Source organism: Carettochelys insculpta, chromosome 10 (assembly GCF_033958435.1).
Source record: "Carettochelys insculpta isolate YL-2023 chromosome 10, ASM3395843v1, whole genome shotgun sequence".
Lineage (NCBI taxonomy): Eukaryota > Metazoa > Chordata > Testudines > Carettochelyidae > Carettochelys > Carettochelys insculpta.
In genome coordinates, this window is record NC_134146.1 from 20,959,925 (window position 1) to 20,981,034 (window position 21,110).

General features: G+C 41.0%; 1 protein-coding gene across 1 annotated transcript in view; it reads right to left on the bottom strand.

The window, feature by feature from the left end:
• DNER (delta/notch like EGF repeat containing) overlaps positions 1-20,749 on the bottom strand; it is a 270,062-nt gene extending 249,313 nt beyond the window's left edge. The window contains exon 1 of the mRNA XM_075003987.1: positions 20,389-20,749. Coding sequence (XP_074860088.1) covers positions 20,389-20,667 — 279 coding nt within the window. The 5' untranslated portion in view covers positions 20,668-20,749. The remainder of the gene's footprint in view (positions 1-20,388) is intronic.
• Positions 20,750-21,110: the final 361 nt, after the last annotated feature.

Consider the following 21,110-nt stretch of genomic DNA (forward strand, 5'->3'; position numbering starts at 1 on the left):
CCATGACTGGAGCTCGTAGGTGGTATTGCAATACAAATAAACAACAATGTAATGGGTCCTATTAATGACTCGTCTCATCCCAGAAGATACCTTTACAATAATGTTATTTTGTGACATCCCTATTAATTTCAAGAAAATAAATTCCTTACCAAATTTATTAGCAGATATTTAAAATAGGGTTGCATCACCTTCATCAATAATTATTTGCCCTTTCTTGCTACTTGTCTGCAGAAGCAGTTCAGGGTTGGGGTTTTTTGTTTGGTTTACTTATTTTAAGATGCATCAGCTAAACCACAGAAAAGTTTCAAAATAGATCTTGAACCTCCAATACACCCCACAGAAGAGCTTTATCTCAGATACTAAGCACTCCAGCATTACGGATACTCCGTGAAGGCTCAAGATGCCCTGTGCACACATGATATTTGTGCAAATTCCTCCCCTCTTTCCTGTCTCAGTTACTTAGGACCAGGCAACACTCACGTGTGTTCCTGGGCACCTGGGGTGTGGCTACACTTGCATTCCTTTTTCGAAAGAGGTATGCAAACGAGGCAAATTGAAAATGCAAATTAGGTATAAATTTGCATATTCTAATTTTGAAAGAGCGTCTTTCGAAAGAAGAAAGCCAGTGTAGGCGTTGCTCTTTCGAAAGTAAGCCCCATCTTCAAGAGAATCCTTCTTCCCATTAAATAAAGGGAAGAAGGATTCTTTCAAATATGGGTTTACTTTCGAAAGAGCAGCATCTACACTGGCTTTCTTCTTTCGAAAGAAGCTCTTTTGAAATTAGAATATGCAAGTGAGATGGTACGTATGCAAATTTATGCCTTATTTGCATTTTTAATTTGCCTCATTTGCATGCCTCTTTCGAAAGAGGAATGCAAGTGTAGACATACCCCTGATGTTCTTGGTAAGTATCAAGAACCACTAAGTATCCCAGTGGTGATGTTGGATAGATGGGGATCCTCTATCCACCCATCTGCTCCAGTGCCTTACATCTAAAGGAACTCTAAATTTGTGGTTCCTCTGCGAGGCTGGCCCCTGTACCCATTAAGTGGCATGCCTTGGGAACCTCCAGGAAGAAACCCATTACAATAATTATCTGTGGCATAGATCCAACTCAAAAATAACACTATAAATAATATTCATCTAGTGCACGTAAATTAAACTTAACATACCATTACTGAGCAACCTAAAGAAACAGGGTGGACCAGACTAAGATTCAATCTCACTCCTAATTTAAATTCATCATGTGCAGTTAAATAAAAATCAACAAACAAATAAAGGATACAGTAATAAATGAAACTCATCTAACTGGTATTCACACTGATTCCATTTACCCGACTCCAGAATGTACACTCCTCTGGATTTCAGAGTCCAAGACGCCTGCAAGGGCACACTGGAAGATCTTCAGCTAGAGTGGAGACAGCACCGTGCAGGTTCCATGTATCAGTCTAGACCAGCCTACGAGGTGCACAACCCCTGTGAAACTGGAGGTAGCCCCACCAAACACCAGTAGCTCTAGTTCCTGGTTCATCGTGCTGATCACTCTGCCTCTCCTGTGCTCCTTCTTTAGCAAGGACTTCGCCCAAACAGTCCTAGACTGTGCCTAGATTACAGGGATTTGTTGAAAGTGTTTTTATCGGAAGAGATCTTACAACAAAACTTCTGTTGACAGATCGAGGCCAAACTGCCAACAGAGTGGATTACTTGTGTGATCCACTCTGTTGTCACAACAGCCAACCAGAAGCACAGCAGACAGGGTTGCCTGGTGTCCTGAAAGCCCTGTCTGTTAACAGAGGGCCCTCTGGAACAACCAGACTGGCTTTCTGTCAAAGACATTGTTCCTCATGGTGGCTGGGGTAGAGTTGTCAACAATAGTGCTGCATTTTGTCGACTTACTGTTGAGAGAATGCCTTGGGAATCCAGACGCTCCACAGGTTTTGTTGACAAAATGGCCATTTTATTGACAAAACCTTCTAGTGTAGACATAGCCCTAGTTACAATCAGTTCCTTTCCTGAAGGACCTTCTCAGTCAGCTCCAGGCACAGCAAGTCTCTCTCCCCTTCAGGGAAACCAACAGCAGCCTCTGAAGCTCCCTGTTCAATCAAAGCCCCAAGAGGCTCTCAGCAGTAGCCTCTAACTTCCCAGCACCAGCTGCTGGTCTGGACAGAGCTTCACATCAACATTCTGGCTCCTCTGTTTGTAACAAAGCCCACCACCTCCTCTCTCTGTCCTCAGCACTCATGGGAGAAAAGCAGTTTCTCCACTTTTTTCCAAGGCACCATGGGAGTTGTACTCCAAGGCCAGATGGGAGAACACAGGATCTTCCCAGTTAAAAGTCAGAGGCTCCTATAGTAAAGGGGGCCTACAACTGAAATAACCAACGTCAGATTCTCCTGGTTAACAAAAAATAACACAATACAAAAATGACCCCATTTAATATAAACTTCTATCAGAAACATTATAACTGGAATTGGATCCTGCCCATAAGACAAAAAGAGACATATCTGACCCTTTCCAGTTCTTTAATATGTGCTGAACACCTAATCCTTCCCCCAACCACTCTTTTAGAATGCTGTACATTGCTACGGCTTTAGTACTTAGCGATCATTTAGTACATTCTTAGTACTTAGGAGATCATAATCAGCCAGATTTTCAAGTCCATCTAGAGTCATATAAATTAAATCTAAACATGTCCTTAAAAATATTAATTTCCCAAAACAGAAGAGCACAGCAAAAGTCTGCACCTATGAAATATGCAGTCATCGTGCACCATGATAAAGCATTAACAGTGCAAGACCAAGAACCTGATGCAGAAAACTTTTACTTATCGAACATGACTAGTCCCAAAATCTGCAGAATCAGGCAACCTTGCACATATCATCTTCCCGATGTCATAGCATGACAATAAATACCAGAAAACAAAAACTTTCCTCCAGTCATAAGGTACTACAGGTTGAACTTCTGTAACCGGGAACTCTCTCATACAGCAAACTCTGTAATCCGGCATGATTTTAGTTAGCCAATGACAACTTATCCTGAGTGTCACCAAATTTCCCTGGTCCCATAAAGTTTGTTTCCAGCCACCAGCCCTGGCTCTTAGTGTTCTGTGCTGTTATTTAGCTGTAATTTACCCCTAAATGTCCTCTAAGAGCCCAGTAAGCCGTGGAAGTGCTGGTAATGTGCTGGAAAATATTGACCTCCCTTCACCCAGCACATTCTCTCATTTAGCACAGGTCGGGTCTGAAGGGTAACAGACAAAGAGAGGTTCAACCTGTAGTTTGTCCCAGCAAGCACAGTAAAGAGCTGGAAAACAGAAGTGTCTACAGGTCAACTTTATTTTTTTTTTTAGCAATATTATTTACCTATGTTGTGCTGAAAATAGGTTTCAAGATCAATGCAGAATCTGATAATGCTTTTTAAAAGTTTCACAGATCTGCCAGGGGATCCTTAGTCAAATAAGGCAATCAACTATTAATACCAAATTTTATATTCACCAAATGCTATTTTGGTAAAATAAATTTACTAGTTTTCCTGAGCTGAGTGTAATATTGATTTATTAGACCATATCGCTGCATAGCGGCAACACATTTTTAGAAAAATTACAGCAGACATCTGCAGACAATTTTACAGATTTGCTCAAATTAAATCATAAACAATTTGAACTTCATGTCTTAAAAGTAAGTCTTCTAAAAATATGTGCAGAACATGCATTTGGAGGACAAAAGCACTAGCAAGTCCACAGAGTATAGGTCCATAAATGGCGATTAGCATGGTGAGCAAAAGTGAATTTCAGGGGACAATATTCTATCAATTCATACAACAGTGTTATATTTTAAACACTTTCTGTTCTATGAGTTATACTTTATAATATTATTTGGGGTTTTTGAGCACCACTGCATTGTGAGATGTTTTCCAACAAGCCACACAATAATGCAGGGCCTTCCAATGTAAAGGAAGGGCACAAAGGGGGCAGTTGCCTGGGGGCCTGGAATTTCAAAAGGGCCCATTGATCCCAGCCAGCAGCAACATGGAACCATGGGCCCTTTAAATCACAACCACAGCACCATGCAGAACGCTCTGGGCAGCGCTATGGGACGGCTGGCTGGGGAGGGAGCGCAGCTTCAAGGAGGTGCTGAGGGTTGACTGTTCCAACCCTGCCCCTTCTAACCAAGGCCCTACCCTGCCTGGGAGTACACATCTGCCCCTCACCTTGTCCAGGGGCTCGGTAAGTCTGCCCCCACCCACAGTTATGGCATATGGATCTTTCTCCCAGGTCCATATAATTCACTTAGAATATGCAAAACTGATATGAAATACTTCTTCCAATTTGCATTTGTCAACATTGAATTTCATCTTTGTTAGGCTCTTCTGAATTTCAGTACAAAGGAATAAAAAAAGAGTAATGCACACAGAAAAGTTGGGTTATTACTATAAAGGAAATATTTTAAGTAGAGAACATGCCTTCTATTTCTCCTTGCCTAACTCCTGCAGTTCCTTGACTATCTTCTCAATCAAACTAGCAATTTGCTTTCTCTCTTGACCAAAACATCAGATACTTAAACAGCAAAGACCTTGAAACCACTGAAGTCTGTTAGCTCATAGTCACCTTAATTTCACAGCCCAAGTCAAACCTCTTGGCCTTATCTAATTTGCTTTTATTGATCTTATTCATGAACCTAGCACCAGTGTAGAACTCTACAAAATCGATTGCTGAGCAATTATGTGTATTTCCAGTGGAAAAGAACAATATATAAAATCCAAAGGCAACTGGCCTTTTTCTAGCTTCCCAGCTCAAAGAATTGTTAGACGACTTGCTTTTTGAAATGATGCTTTATTCTACAGTTGCATCTATCCATCCACTTACTGTAAAGGTGTAAGTTGTGATAACACAGGCTACAGGAAGCTTACAATGTTTACTGACAAAAGAAATAAGAAAAAATTCAGGATTAAGCTAGGCACACAAAGAACCATAAGGCCTAATTCTTTAAAATGGTTAAGAAAATAGTTATTAATTTGCAAATGTCACATAGGAAAAAGAAAGCTCACAGTATTCCTAAATGAGTAACTAGACTGTTTGCGTCTAAAAGTTGCTTTAAAGTTACATCCTGGAAAAAGCAAGATTAGGAAATGTCACAAATTTAGAGGCAATCAAAAAAAAAGAAGCCTAACAAAGGTATTTTTGTCCATAACCTTTTTTTTTTTTTTTTTTTTTTAAACAAAGGGCTTGTCTGCTTGAGAGTGACTAAGCCACATCTTTTTGATGGCTGTTGGATGACACACAAATACACAAGCTGCACTAAGATGCCTGTGCCATCTGTCAATTTGTAGAGTGCACATACATGGTGGCAGCTTGTTGTGTAATATGTGCATGGAGTTCTTGGAAGTCATTCCACAGCTCTTTGCTTTGCTGCCAAGCAGTGTGCATTCTGGAATTTCTCTCACTATGCATGGCAAACGCCCGGCAGGTTGACATTTTTTAAAAAGTTTTGTGTCTTTGCTGTCTCCAACCCATACTTCCTTTCTTTCTGGTTTAACATTATTTTCAAATTGCTGTTGGCCTGCATGGACCTCCTACAGTGCTCTGCAGCTATTCTGGCAACCATGAATATGCAGAGGCTGCTGGGGCTGTACTTCAACACCTATAGCCAGAGGAATTTGGCTTTGGACTCCTTATACTCCATCACTGAGCAGATGATGTGACAGTGGCAGCAGGTCCTTCAGCAGCTGAGGAAGAAGCATGCAGAGGAAGACAGAGCCATTGACAGTACAAGAACAGTTTCTCAGGCAGCTTTTAACTAGACAGTGCTGTTTCTGGTCTTGGGAAAACAGTGCACAGAGGTGGAAAAGGATCCTTGTAAAGACCTGGGACAGCCAACAGTGGCAAGAGAACTTCAAGACATGGAAAACGATTTTTATGATATATGCTGAACTAACTACAGAGCAGCAGCAACAACTTATTAATGTGTGGTAACCCATGTGCATGGAGACGCACAGGGTCACTTCTATGTAGAAAGTCTGCCACACCCACATGCTACTGGTCCATAGTCAAACAATTCAGCATGGGTAAAATGATTACGGAGGCCACTGTTGCACAGGTCTGCAATGCTATGTAAATTGTACTGTGGGACCAGGTAATGAAGGGTGGTAATGCTCAGGACACAGATGGCTCTACAAGCTTGGGATTCCCAAAGACCATAGGGGGCAATTCATAGGATCTATTGGTCTACTATTTGCCTCCCACCAGAAGGACTCTGACTTCATAAACTGAAATATGCATTTTTCCTAGGTGCAGCATGTGCTGGTTGACCACAGTGGCAGCTTTCCATAGGGATGGAAGGAATCGATGACTGTATTTAAAAAAAAAAAAAACCAATAAAATGCTAAATTTCTCATTTAAAAATAAGTTGCAATTATTTTTCATAACAAATATGCAACACCCAGACTTTCAACCTCTGTGACGTGGTCAGGCCAGAGGGCTAACTTACAAGGGGAGAGAGGCAGCTCTAAAAGCAGAAACCACCCTGGCTAATCAGGTGTTGTCACAGGCAGAGTGGGAGCAGTGGTGAAGAAGCTGCTATAAATCAATTAAGAGCAGCTGATCCCACTTGAGGCTGCCACAGGCTTTGACGTTAGAGCCGATGGAGGAGAGAGATGGAGAGTTATGGAGGAGAACACTAATAGTATCTGTGACAGTAGGGGAGATGAGGAGTTCCCACACTAAAGCTGTGTCTACACAAGCCCCTTCCTTTCAGGAGGGGCATGTTAATGGGTGAGTTCGAAAGATGCTAATGGGGCGCTGCCATAAATATGCAGTGCCTCATTCGAATAATGGAAGCCGGGGCAATTCGAAAGGCCGCTTCTTCCTAACATGAGATATCGCCGTGGCTGGCATTATGCTAAAGAGACACTGCACATTCATGGCAGTGCCTCATTAGCATCTTTTGAACTCGCTCATTAACATAGACGCAGCTTAAGTGTTTGGGCTCCCCACCCCTGGTAACCTCAGGGCTCAGCAGGAAGCTGGGAAGGGCTGGTTACTCAGCCAGGTCAGACCAGGAGCCTCCTACCTTCTGCCCCTTGAGCCAATGGACAGAAGCCCAAACCCCAACAAAGGCAAGTGAGCCCCATTCCTTTGGGCTGTGGACTGAACAAAGGTCTTGCCCTTTTGTCATGAAAGTTGAATGAAGGAAAAAACAAGGCGCTATGAAAAAAATATTCCTATTTTGGCTGTATGAACTCTAACAAGATCAGAGACTCTAAAATTAAGCCAGAAATTCCTTGGGGTTGCCTCCTGACTCCTCCCTGAAAGACACTTTGAATTGACAGTAACAGCAACTTCATATTTAGATAACTTATTTGTATGCATATGTTTGCTTGCTTACCTACTAAATAACTCTTTTATTCCTCCCCTAGTTAATACATTTTTAGATTGTTTAGCTACATCTGTATTTTTAATGTAAAATCTAAGGTAAGTGACTGGTCTCTGGGGACTGGAAGCAACCTGCATGTGGTATGATTTTTCATGTAAGTGACCACTGATCACGGAGTATGGTTTGGGTAACAAAACAGACTGAAGGATTTAAGGGGACTGTGTGATTCCATGGTAAGGACTGGTAGAGTAATCCAAGAGTTCACATTTGTTGCTAGCTTAATGAATGGAATCAAATTATACAATATACTAGGGATGTAAAATCCTGTTTAGTTGGTTAACCAGTTAGATGCAAGGTTTAACAGGTTAACTGATCAAGTGGGAGGAAGGCAGCTGGGGAGGCCATTCCAGCCCAGATGGCCTGGAGCAGCCCCCTGCCTCCATGGACTGCAGCTCTAGCCCAGCCAGAGCAGTCCCCATCTAAGATTGCCTCAGGTGCACCATAGGGCAGAGGTTCTCCAGCAGGGCTGGACCAGTCCCCATAGTTGGCAGCCCCAGAAGCACAGCAGGCAGGGGTGCTCCAACTAAACTGAAGAAGCTGTGGTCCCAATGCACTGCAGGTAGGGGCACTCCACACGCCAGCAGGTTTTAGCAGACTCAGGGAGGTGTAGGTAAGATCCCATGGGAAGAATCTAAGGAAAAACAAGTGAAGACTGTTGGCTGTTTTTCAAAGAGATATTAATTGCACAAAACCAAACTATTCTACTGCATAGGAGGAAGTATGACAGGAGAGCTACGTGGCTTAACCAGGAGATCTTGAATAAGCTTTAAAAAAAAAAAAAATCAAAAAGGACTCCTACAAAGAGTGGAAACTAGGTCAAATTAAAAAGGAGGATATAAATAAATAATACAAGTTGGTTTAAGTTGGACATTAGGAAAAACTTCCTTTTAGGATGGTTAAGCATTGAAATAAATTGCCTAGGGAAGTTGTAGAATCTCCGTCATTGGATATTTTTAAGAGCAGGTTAGCAAACATCTGTCAGGGATGGTCTAGATGGTGCTTGGTACTTCATGAGTGCAGGGGACTGAACTTGAACTCCCAAGGTCCCTTCCAGTTGTATTATTAAGAAGAGTTTGTCAAGGCTGTGGTTCCTTGCACTAACAATACAGAATTTTTCTATCAGTATATAATGTCTTTCATTTTGGCCTGCCTGATCCAAAACTAAAGGCTTCTATTACCAATGCTCTCCAATGTTCTAAAATGGCTGTATCAATTTACTCATCACTGCGGATAGCTCAGTGGAGAACTCTGCTCAAAAAGCAGATAAAGTATTAGCATGCAGAGGGAATGGGATGGAGAATAATACAGAAAATATAAAAGCCAATGCATGAATCAGTTTTTCCACCCATACCTGAAAAACAGTGTTCAGTATGTTCAATACTGGTTGCTTCAGTTGGGGAAAAAAAAAAAAAAAAAAAAGGATATTGTGAGAGAAGAGATTTGCAGAAGAGTGACAAGATTGATTAGGGTGTGGGAAAATCATCATACGAAAGGACTGAGAATGTCTGCTTTAAAGGGGGGACCTGGTAACAATATAAAAATAATGAATGGTAGAGAGAAAGCAGGTGGAAACCTGCCTCTATCAAATAGTACAAGAGCAAAAGGACTTTTAATGAAACTGAATGATAGCAAATGCAAAACCTATAAAACAAAATGTTTTCACATAATATATAATTCAACAATGAAACTTATTGCCAAATGATGTTGAATCCAAAAAGCGATCAGAAATCAGAGACATTCAACATTTATATGGATAACAAAAATAAATTTAATAATAAATAGAAAAAGAAAAAATAGAATAGCTATCAAACCTAATTTATTCTTCAAGTTTTTAATCAGTTTCTGATGATTAAGGATTAGAAGAAGAGTCCCTTAAAAGCACAGATTACCCCCATATCTGTTTACAACTGGGCATCAAACTTTCCTCTGGAGTTGATAGTCTCCTGCCCCCAGTGTGCCCACAAAGCTGTATTACTACTACCAGAACATGTCATTTTTTAGGGTTTTTTCCATGTATTTAATAAGCATCTAGTTCCTATTTATTAAGCAAAATGTGGAAAAATTAGACTATATCTGATGGGACCTGTATTGGGGTGCTTCTTGAAGCCATACAGTATCTCAATATATTGTATCTCAAAGGAAAAGAAAATATTAAAATTTTCAAATTATCTATGAACAAACAAGGCAGTTCTATCAGATCAAAGCATATGAAAATAGAAAATTATGATGAGTGTATGAAATAGTTCAAGCATGTTAGTGTACTACCACAGCCTACAGTTACCGAGGTACCTCAAAACTTTTGGCAAGTTTCTCCTGCCTCTTTAATGACATGAATACCAAGCCAATGCAACGTCTGCAGTTTCTCTCTCTATCAAGCAATTTTTGGGAGACAAATAATTTCCATGGTGGCTGCCCGGCTCGCAGGTCAGCAATGGACATGATCTTCTCTTTTTGACAACTAAAGGAAAAATGCAGAGAACAAGCTGTTATTCATAGCGTTTGCAGATTTAACAAAGGTGTTTGACACAGTTAGTAGATCAGGGCTATACAGAGTATTAACCAAGACTGGCTGCCCAGCAACCCTACTCAAGCTCATAACATCCTTTTATGAAAACATGAAAGCAACAGTGCAATCTGATGGATCTACACCGGAACCATTCGCAATGAACAGCGGAGTCAAACAAGGGTGCATTCTTGCATGTTCTTCTCAGTTCTACTAAATTGCACATTTCAAAACGCACACAGCGATGCATTTCTCCACAAAAGATTAGATGGCTCTCTCTACAAACTGGCAAACTTAAGGCCAAAACTAAGGTCAAGAAAGTCCTCATTAGGGAGCTTCTCTTTACAGATGATGCAACTCTCATTACTTATAATGAAGACACACTACAGTCACTGATGGAGTCTCTGTCCAGAGCCTGCAAGTTGTTTTCCCTTGACATAAGCATGAAGAAAACTGTTGTATTCACTCAAGGTATACCTCAGCAACCCAATGTCATTCTGAATAACAGCCCATTAGATGTGGTTCAACAATTCTGTTACCTTGGACCTACTGTCACCACAAACCTGTCCATGGATGAAGAACTAAACATCAGAATCAGGAAGGGAGCTACGATTTTTGGCAGACTTACAAAACAAGGATAGAACAATCCTAAACTGACAGTGAAAACAAAGATAATAATCTATCAGGCATGTGTATTGAGTATCCTGCTATATGGTTCTGAGGCATGGACCACCTACTTGAACGAGAAGAAAAAAACTGAACAGCTTTCATCTTCGCTGTCTCTGCAAAATTATGAATATATCAACTGGCAAGATAAAGTTTCAAATGCAGATGTCCTGTCAAGATCTGGCATACCCAGCCTGCTAGCAATCCTCAACAGCAGAAGACTACAATGGTTTGGTCATGTGAAAAGAATGGGTGACGAATGTCTTACCAAAGAAATTCAAGGATACATGCAAAAATGCCACGAAAAAAACTCAGCATTGATCCAAAAGCCTGGGAATCTACATTATCAGATTGAAATACCTGGTGACAATTGCTATGACAGGGTACATTATCCTTCGACAGTATATGTGCAAGCCACACCAAAGAACTTTGTCGTAGAAGGAAATAATCTCAGACTCGAGTTTGGAAGCAGTCTGACAAGTGGTTATTGCAATCGACCGTGCAAATCCAATATTGGATGGATAAGCCATGAGAGAAACTGCAGACTCAAACATTGCCCATAGATCCTCACTACCACTGCTAACCACTGTCTCTCGAGATTAAAAGGGGTCACATGTTTTATTTATATATGTAGGGACCGTGATATGATTAAAAGAAGTGTTTTGAATAGATTCCAGTGAGCTATTTAAGTAGTTTAAAACAAAGGTAGTAAAAGTTTTTAGCTGTTAAAATACAAACTGTCAATTTTATCTTAATAAGTAACAACAAGATCTTAATTATTTGCATAGCTGAGATATAACATTTGGTTCTTAAATAATTTTACCCTTCCATTACAGGAATTGAGTACTGTTCAATCAGATAACTTACTAGAAGCATTTGAAACTGCTGAGTTACACTCCTCTTGCTCATATGCAATTTTTATGGTAGTCCCTTGAAAAATGTGAGTAATACTAACTTTTTGGAAAATATCCTACTACAGTTCTAAGGAACATCTAAGTCAGGGGCCAGCAACCCCTGGCACCGGTGCCAAGAGTGGCACGTGAGGTGGGAGCTCAGCCCCTTCCCTCCTCCCACATACAGGAGCTTGCTCAAACCAGGCCACCCGGGGATTAACAGAAGACCAGCTAATGCTACTAACCACCACCTAAATAGTAAAGCTCTGCATCTTCATTTATAAATGAAGCTGATATAAGTAGTAGTATTAGTGATTTTAAAAAGGAACACTGGCACTTGGACAATATATGAAAGGTTGCTGACCTCTAATGCATACGTGAGAGAATTTGTTTACTCTGCCTAAGTGCTGACTAAATCCTATCCCCTCAATGCTGCCAAAATGCACGAGTTTCAATACATTCTGAGGCCTCTAAGTCTCCAAGAGAAGAGCAGAAATTTGCACCTAAAGAATTCTAAAGTTATTACCTTATTAATTTTACACATAATACCACCCACACCAGTGCAATGTGAAATATATTTTGTACACCTAGTGAAAAAAAACAGACCATTATAAAATCATCACAAAATAACATGACAGCAAAGTCAATACAAAGAGCATTGTGAAACTTGAATCGAGAGTTCAGTGATCTGTCCACAATAGTATTCAAACCATCTAGCCATCAACTGAGGCAGGCAATCAAGGGATTCTCAAAAACTGAGCTGAAACACTATCCAACTGTTTGGCAGAGTTAGGCTATTTAAAAATTGTACAACATTAGTATCCGATGACTCTTGAAATAGCATAAAAGACAAAGCAACACACTCAAAACACCAGCTAGAAATGATTCTAATATGATCTCCATCAAAAAAGTGATAAGGGAAGAAAAAGGACCAAAAGAAGATCATATCTAATGGGGAACACACACACACACACACACACACAATCAGTATTAATACTTATAGTCTCATAATTTGAAAGACTGTACAAGTTAATAGTGCTGCTGCTCATTAGGAGATTGGTACAAGATCTCAGAAATCTGTGCTGTGCTGGAGAATGCACAAAAAGCCAATACAGTAAACTCTTGAAGTACACAGCTTCAAGTTGCATGTAACTGGTTTTAACACTGTAGGCAGCTAGGCAGGCTAAGAGCCCCTTCTTCCTACCCTCCAGCAGCAGCACAGCTGTCAGGCTGACAGCAGCACAGCTGGGGGATGGCAGGGAGAAGCAGCCAGGAAACTGACCAGCCCTGGTGAACTGTTTAGTTTCCTGGGTCTTGCAAGCAGTGGGGAGCTGGGAACCAAGCAGCACCTGGGCTCCCGGCTCCCCACCCTGACTTGCATGAAAGTTTGAGTTATGCAGGGGTTGCACTCCTGCGTAACTCAAGGTTTTACTGTAGTCAGTCTTGCAACAAAACTGAAGAGGTAATCTAACTGTACAGTCTACTCTTAGATATAGATACAAAGCACCAAGTAAACTAATCATATGAATGCAACAGAAACATTTTCAGTAACTTCCTAGATATGTAAGAAAACACCAATAATCAAAGTAAAAAATTGGGAATGGCCAAAAAAAGTTGTTTTTTAAATATGGTGATGTGTCAATTGTGATCACAGGCCTGAAAGAAAACACTCTAAAGAGCCATGTAAGTGGGATCACCTCCTAGGAGGAGCAAGACAGACACCAGTGCAGGAATGGAATATGCTAGGGCATTTTTAAATCTTCAAGCATAAGAGACAGAAAGTTGTCTAGAGACTTAGAGCACTGCAGCGCAGACAATAAATCAAAAGTGTTTACATAGAGGCAATATATTACAGAGCAGGGGAGGAATACATTTTCCTCCATACACCCCAGTATGACCACAGACAGAGTGACTAGAGCCAGTATAAATCACTCCACTACCCACATACACAGCCAGCTCAGCAGCAAAGCCCCATGTCCAGGGCCACTACGGTCAGAAAAGGCATCAGGAAGGGAAGGTCCTGCCTAAGTACTGGGTTCCCTAAAGGGAGAACTATTTCCTCACTCACAGTACAGGGTACTGACTCCTGAGCAGTACTTCTAGGAGGGTTGAAAAGTTCTGGTTGTGAGAGGCTTTGTCTGACAGAGAGATTCTGAAGCACGTCACAAGGAAAGAGGCACTACAGCATCTAGAAAGCCACAGCAAATGAGCTGGAGAGACATGTCTGAATGGAGATTCGGGTGAGAGCGGTTCTCAGAGAAGAAGGTGATGGTGCAAAAAAAAAAAAAAAAAAAAAAAAAAAAAAAAAAAAAAGTAGAATTTGCTAAGAAGGAACACAGCAATCTAAAACTGTTTGAAGAGCATTACTGTCAAGAGGGGACAGGAAATTGTTTAATGTAATACACAGCAGTAACAAAGGAAGGAATTAAGAAAAGAAAAGAATCAAGCCGAAATGTCAGGACAACTCACAGAAAGACGTATTAGCATATGAGAGAGAGTCTCCCAAAGGAAGAGATGGAAACCTCATTGTCACCGAGCTATCCATATTCTGTATGGAAATATGCTTATGAATATGCATAACTGAAAAATGCTTCATGCAACATATTTTGTATAAGGCATCGTTTGAAAAGTTAGTCCACTGAATATGATTTTGCCATTTGTGTGCATATTTCATTCCCATTCAGACCATAGAAATATGAACTATAAACCTATTTTAGTAATACAGACATTACTAAGCGAGGGCAGTTAAGGTCATTTCAAAAACTCGATAGCTCATTGATAAGGACAAGGATCTGCAAATGGGTTTGTTTTTTTCCTATGGACCTGTCCATGAGAGGGGCTGAGAGTCCCCGTAAGGACATGTGTTTAGGTCATGGGAGCTTAACCCAGAATGCAAGGGAGCAACAGGAACTGTTTGTTAGCAAAGCTGAAGCTGCCCAGCCTACTGTGGACACACTCCATTGACTTCATGTGCGAGTGGGGACATGCAACCTTAACTTTACAAAATTGGTTGCTAAAAAGTTGACCCTAACAAATTTGACCTCATCTCCTAGTTGAGACATAGCACACAGAGCAAAGTAAGGGTATTACTTCCAACCACTTAAAGCCTAGTTTTTATACTTAATAAAAATCACTTGTGCTTCTTAAATAAACCTAGTGTAAATAATTATCACCTGGGGGGTTAAGCAGCTGTGCATCTCTCTCTTTACAAAAGAAAAAAGGTGGACAATATAAGCTTGTTCTATATTAGACTTTATACAGAGACAGACTGATTTATCTGGGGCTCATGTCTCATTGGGGCTGTGCAACTGAGTGCTATGAAAAGTACCCTTGACTGAGCCTTCCCAGAGCTGAGCTGACCTCTCTGTCACTACTACTCCACAAAGGGGGCTGCAACTACAAGCATACAGTGCTGTCGGAGGCCACAAGGACTGGCTCAGCAGGACAGAGAAAAGAGGTTGCCCAGGAAGGCAGAAAGATTGGCTCAGTGGTATTTCATCACATCAAGTGACAGTCACAAGAGGATCTCTAAAAACAAGAAGTCCTGTGGCACCTTATAGACTAACATATTTTGGAGCATAAGCTTTCATGGGCAAAGACCCACTTCGTCAGATGCATGAGTGAGGGTGTTCCAAAGGAGGGTTTAAAGAGGGCGTCTCAGTCAAAGAGAGGGCCAGAGTTGACAAGGTCTCCTCAGCCATGGAGGATGTGGCCCATTATCAGCAGTTAATGTGGAGATGTGAACACCAAGGGAGAAGAAATCAAGTCAGTTCGGTCAGGGAGATGTGGCCCGTTACCAGTAGCTAACGTGGAGGTATGAACATCAAGAGTGGAGTTTTTAAAGAGAATCTTGTCTTTGTTTAAAATATCTTTTGCACTAAAACACTTTTTAAGAGCAGAGTTAAAGAGGTCATATATATTTTGCTTTAAATCTTAAATACTTCTGTAGCATCTCCAATTCAAACTCAGAATATATATTTCTTTGTGTTCCATTTTATATAAATATATTTTCAGTGTCACAATTAAGTTGATATTAGGTAAACTTTTTCTGCTGCAGATGCAGAAAGCTATTCAACAGGGAGAGCAAAGAAACTATTATTTGAATTGCTAGTATAACTACCGCAAGAAGCACTTTCACATTTGTCACTAAACTACTTCAAAATTAAAACTAACACGAGATGCTATCTCCATTTTATGTCAGCTGAGGCAAAGATAACTTAAGTGCCCTCTGTGAAAGTGAACAGAGTAGCAGCAAACCCAGGAACAAAACTCAAATGCTGATAACTAGTTCTGACCTCCCCACAAAAGACAATACTTGTTCTCTGGCTTTGACTACAATATGGATATAAAATTCAGCAGAACCATATTTACAGAAACAAAAGAAAGGTGTTTGACAAACAGGGAGAAAGGAAAATAACTTTTTTCAAGCAAAAAGACAAAAAAAAAAAAAAAAAAAAAAATGATAAACGTACCTAACAGTATCTCTTTAAAAGTAATAATAAGCAACAGTTTCTACAAGAGAGAGATGCATAAGTGAAATTGTCACCAGAACTTTGCTAAAAGTGACAAATGTAAGAAAATTGTACCTGGCAGAGTCATTTTATCTTTTTAAAAAATCCAAACCTGCCACGTAATTCTTCATTCCCTTGTAACTGCTTCGATTCTTCTGTCTCTAAAGTTAATGATATACTAACCAAATGACTTTCCAATTGAATACTCAGGACAAGCAACAATCTTTTCCTTATACAAAAATAATTATATTGGATTTTTAGATATATTAAATCCAAGAAAAATATAGAATTGTGTTTATCTAAGTATTATATTTTGTTTTTAACAAAATAAACAAAAGAAGGCCAACATAAAGTTAACATCTTATGATACCCATATTTTCATTAGATTTAAATTTTCTCACACCAAATTCTTTCAGAATAAAGTTAAAAAAAATTCCAGGTGGTTTCAATTTCTTCCAGAAGAACCAAATTCATTAAAAAAATTTGCAGAATATAAAATTTATAGAAAACTATATGGTATACAGAAAAATATACAGAACAACCAGTCATTTTCTTTACAATACCCAAAAGCAAAGAACTGTCAATAAAGATATTTGCTTAAGCAATTGTACAAGCCCCTTTCCTCTTGTGCATAAATTGTAAAACCATCATTAGCAGAGTGTAACAAAAGCCAGGAATACTCCTGAATGTGCAATCTGGAAATATTTCATAATAAGAAAAATGAGAAATTTTCTACAAAGCATGTATCAAAACTATCCGTGACTAATTTTGATGTAGGCACCAATATTATTTTTTCCCCCGCTCAGTAGAAAATAGTTACCACAGCAACTGCCACATCTCATGGAAAAATGGTTCCCTAAGACAAAACAAAAACACACAGAAGTGAAAGATTGCACTTAGTGATAGAAAACCTGTAGATTTCAGAAATATTAAGTGCATCTGATGTGCCAAGTTCCTTCTTTGTCACATTTTTTCCCACCAAGAAAACTGAAGTGCATAAAAACACTGATACTGCTAATACATTAGTGAGGTAGTTCTGGGTAATTTCCAGCTATGACTATACTGCCATTCCACTTACAGCACCTGCAGAAAAGAGCACTAACATGTACTCTTCTGACCGGTCTGTACCTACATGCATCAGAGTAATGCAATAACAGATGAATAGCTCATTAATATTTTTATTACAGAAAGTAGTGCATGTGAGAGAGAGAAAGAGATTGTTCTCCAAAACCTAATTAAAATATAGTTCTGATTTAAAAACAAAACATTTTAAGATATTATTCTACTTCTATGACAAACAGCAGCAGTGTAAATTTACCATCTTCCAATTCATAGTGACTATTATTTCAATATAGCTGGACTCATTATTTGTTTTTGTTTTCCCTTTCCATCCCTCCCCCCATTTTAATAATTAAATAACATCCTGAACAGTAATCAAGAAGCCTCTGCCTGAGACTGGAGCTTTAAATTTAAAACCATCTGCCTTATACAGCACTGAGTTTTCTCACACCCTTTTGAAACTGTAATTCCTTGTGTCTTAGAATCCACTTAAGTTGCAAAAGTTCATCAGTAGATTTCACCCATGAGAGATTTTAAAACTGCTAAAAGTAAAGGCATCTGAATCATTACCCAATCTGTTAACTTCTATTAATTCATTTCCCCCTTTGATAAACTGAGAATAACCTTCTTGTATGCATCCACCTGCAATATTTTACTTATTTCTCTTTAGGCAAATATTTTCTCCTCTCCTTTACAAATATCGTTTTTTTTTTAAGAAAAAATTATGCTTCATCTCCAGTCCTGATTGACAGGGATGAATTTATTTTATCTTTTGTTTACAATGTTTCCCTTATAAAAATACAAGCAGCTCTTTCATGCCTGGCATTCTATCATCTGGAACTCTCAAAAAACTGGCATTTTAACCATAAGCAAATTTTAGTTATTTTTCCCACAAGTACAGTGTAGCGAAAGTAAATACAAATAAATACAGAAAATACAGTATAACTTTACAGTATACAGTACTACTGTTGTTGCTAAAGACTCTGCACACTGTTTCTTAATAGTTAATCTTGTTTTTCCTTTAGTGTTATGCATTGCTAGGTATACATTACCCCTAATATTGGAATATTTGACAACCTCCCAGTCCTGGGGCTGCCAGATATGAAAGAGTTTACTGCAATGTTCCACAATAAAATAAAAGTCAGTGACATTTCAAGAAACATTTTATAAGCAATACTCCCAGCATTAGCCCTTGCACTCAGTTTAATAAAACATATGCTTGCAAATTCATTATCTATTTTCTCAGGTTTCAAAGAAATTCATTCCTCTTCTCTGCCAAAAGCTCAGGTGCAAAAGCTCCGGCAGGTTATGATGCTCGTAAGTGTTAAAGTTTACCAAAATATTTAAAGGAGCCATTTATCCTTCAGTCATGGATTGCAGACTCTAAGAAAGTGTAACAGCAATAAGCAGCAGCACATATGCAACTTTGTCTTTTCCAGAGCAGAAAACACAATAAACCCACACACAAGCGCTCAAATTCTTACCAGCAATACTGTTAAATGAGTGGGGGGATTCTCTTTAATCCACTTTAATCTCTTTGATTTTGCAGAACCTTCATTAACGCTAATATTTTGACTTTCATTATTAAAATGGAAGCAAGTCAGAGATTTTAGGACAAGCACAGAAGTATTTCTTGCTAAAACACCTGCTGTTAAAAGTGACTTTCGATATCACCCATAGAATGCTCATTAATGAACTCTGTACATTATATTAAAAAAGAAATCTGTTCTTTCTACCCACAGGAAAACTACAGCTTTGATATTTTGTGACCTAATGAACATACATATAGCAATAAAACAAAATCATGCTAGTTCCTTTAAGAGTACGCTGTAGAGAAAATAAAGAATGCAACATTAGTTTACTTAAATGAATTCACTTTTGTCAAATCCCATAACCCAGGAAGTGTTGAACAGAGAAATGTGAACCAACCTGTGTTCTATTTTAGTGACATACTGCCAATGAGAACAAGTATCATTTAAGCTCTCACAAAACAAACCCTTCTCTTTACATACAACAAAAAGAGAAGTGGTAAAGATTAAATCTCTCCATTTATCTACTTTTACAATGTGGTACCAAAGACATTTAATAATTAAAGACAAAATGCAGGGATTATGAACAAAACCTCATGGTCAGTATTCACTTAGGTCTTCACAGACCAAGTATAGAATTTTTGTTAAAATATTGAATTAAACCAGCATATGATCAGGCATGTTAGCGAGAAGTTACTCATATCCCCTATTTGCCATTTTTATTCTAGACATACCAGACATTTTTTTCTACACTAATATGGTCATTTTGATTTTTCTGAATAAGTTAAAAATGTGAAAAAGGGGCACATAAAATGTGATAAGAAAGGCACTAGAAACAAACAGCTATCATACACATATTAGTCTTTTATATATTTGGTATGATTTTGCTACCCATTTTCCTAAAAAAAATTAACCACTTTACTCTTAAAATAATCAATACATAAAATGCCACTAAAGTGCAAACAAAAAAAAAAGAGAAAAAGAAAAAACAAGATTCACACTAAAAAATTCTGTAATGCTGCCTAGTCACCTTTTAATAATTTAACCCATTTAATGCAGGTCGAGTTAAAAGCATAGGAGATTTGATATGGCAATCTTACAAATCTAGGAACAAAACCCCCAACACCGGCCCAAGAACAGCGAAGCTCAGTTACTCTAAGTAATAGTATCCACCTTAAATGTTTAATGGGGTAAAGTGACTAACATTACATAGAATTTTTTTTTTTTTTTGCTGGTGATAGAAACTGCAGCTTAGCTATTGCTCCTGACAGACCGCTATGGACACATCTAAGAATCTGAACACTTGGCTCAGGCTGAAGGTTATGCCCAGCAGACTCATCTGCATACATGCAAGGAAATACTGGGTGTACGAACGTATCAGGTACACACGGAGAACAGGCGACAGCTATTCAGGCAGGAGCCCAGCAGTACACCATGCAGGTGGACTGAGCCGATGAGAGCCAGTGGGAAGAGGACAGGACACCTCCAAGGCAGCATATTGCTGCTGAGCTAATGGATTCACCACGCAAACCCACTGCTGCCCGGTAGTGACAGAGCTGCAGCAGGACACGAACAGAGGGGTAGCGGGAGGGCCAGGAAAACCTCCAGGGGGAGCGGGAACGAGCCCCCAGGGGCAGACTCCGGAAGGACAGAGCTAGGCAGGCAGGCAGAGAGAGTCCCTGGGGGCAGAGCCAGACAGACCGACCGACCGACAGACACACAAGGGCGGCGGGGGACGGACACAAGGACGCGAGGGGGCAGGGAGGCCCCGACCCGCACAGCCCCTCTCGCCCTTACCTGGCAGTAGGTGCCGGTGACCCCCGCGGGACAGGCGCAGCTGTAGGCGGGCTGGGGCTGGGGCTGGGGCTGGGGCAGCGGCAGCCGGCGGGGAGCGGCGGGGCCCGGGGCCGGCGCGGGGGAGCAGGTGCCGTTGTTCCAGCAGGGCTGGCTGAGGCAGGGGTCCCCCGCGGGGCCGGGGGGCGCGGTGCTGACCAGCCCGGGGAGGCAGGCGCGGCGCTGGGCCAGGCTGAGGAGGAGCAGCAGCAGCGGCGGCGGGATCGGGGCGGCGCGGGACATGGCGCTGCAGCGCGGCTCTCGGGGCGGCAGGCAGAGGAGCGGGAGCCGGCAGCTGCGCGACGCTTCCCAGCTGCTCCCCGGCGCCGCTTCCCCAGCAACTTGCGGGCGGGGCGGGGCCGCGGGCGGGATCTTTCCCGCCCAGTGCCCGGCAGAGGGCGCCCGGCGGCGGCTGGGAGCCGCGCGTGGCCAGAGCCCTAGTCACAGGCTGGGGGCGGGCTGGCGGGGCCGCGCCTGCTGCAGTGCAGCGCAGGGGCCGAGCCGGCTGGCGGGGCTGCTGGAGCCGAGCTCGCGCGACCTGGCCACAGCTGGCGAGGGGCGGCGGCGTCTCTCCCGCCGGCCGGGTGACTGGGCGCGCGGCGGGAGCCCGCACGAGCCGGGCCACCCGGCAATGGCGCCGTGGGCCGCGAGCAAAACGGCTGTCCAAGGCGGGAGCGTCCCGAGCG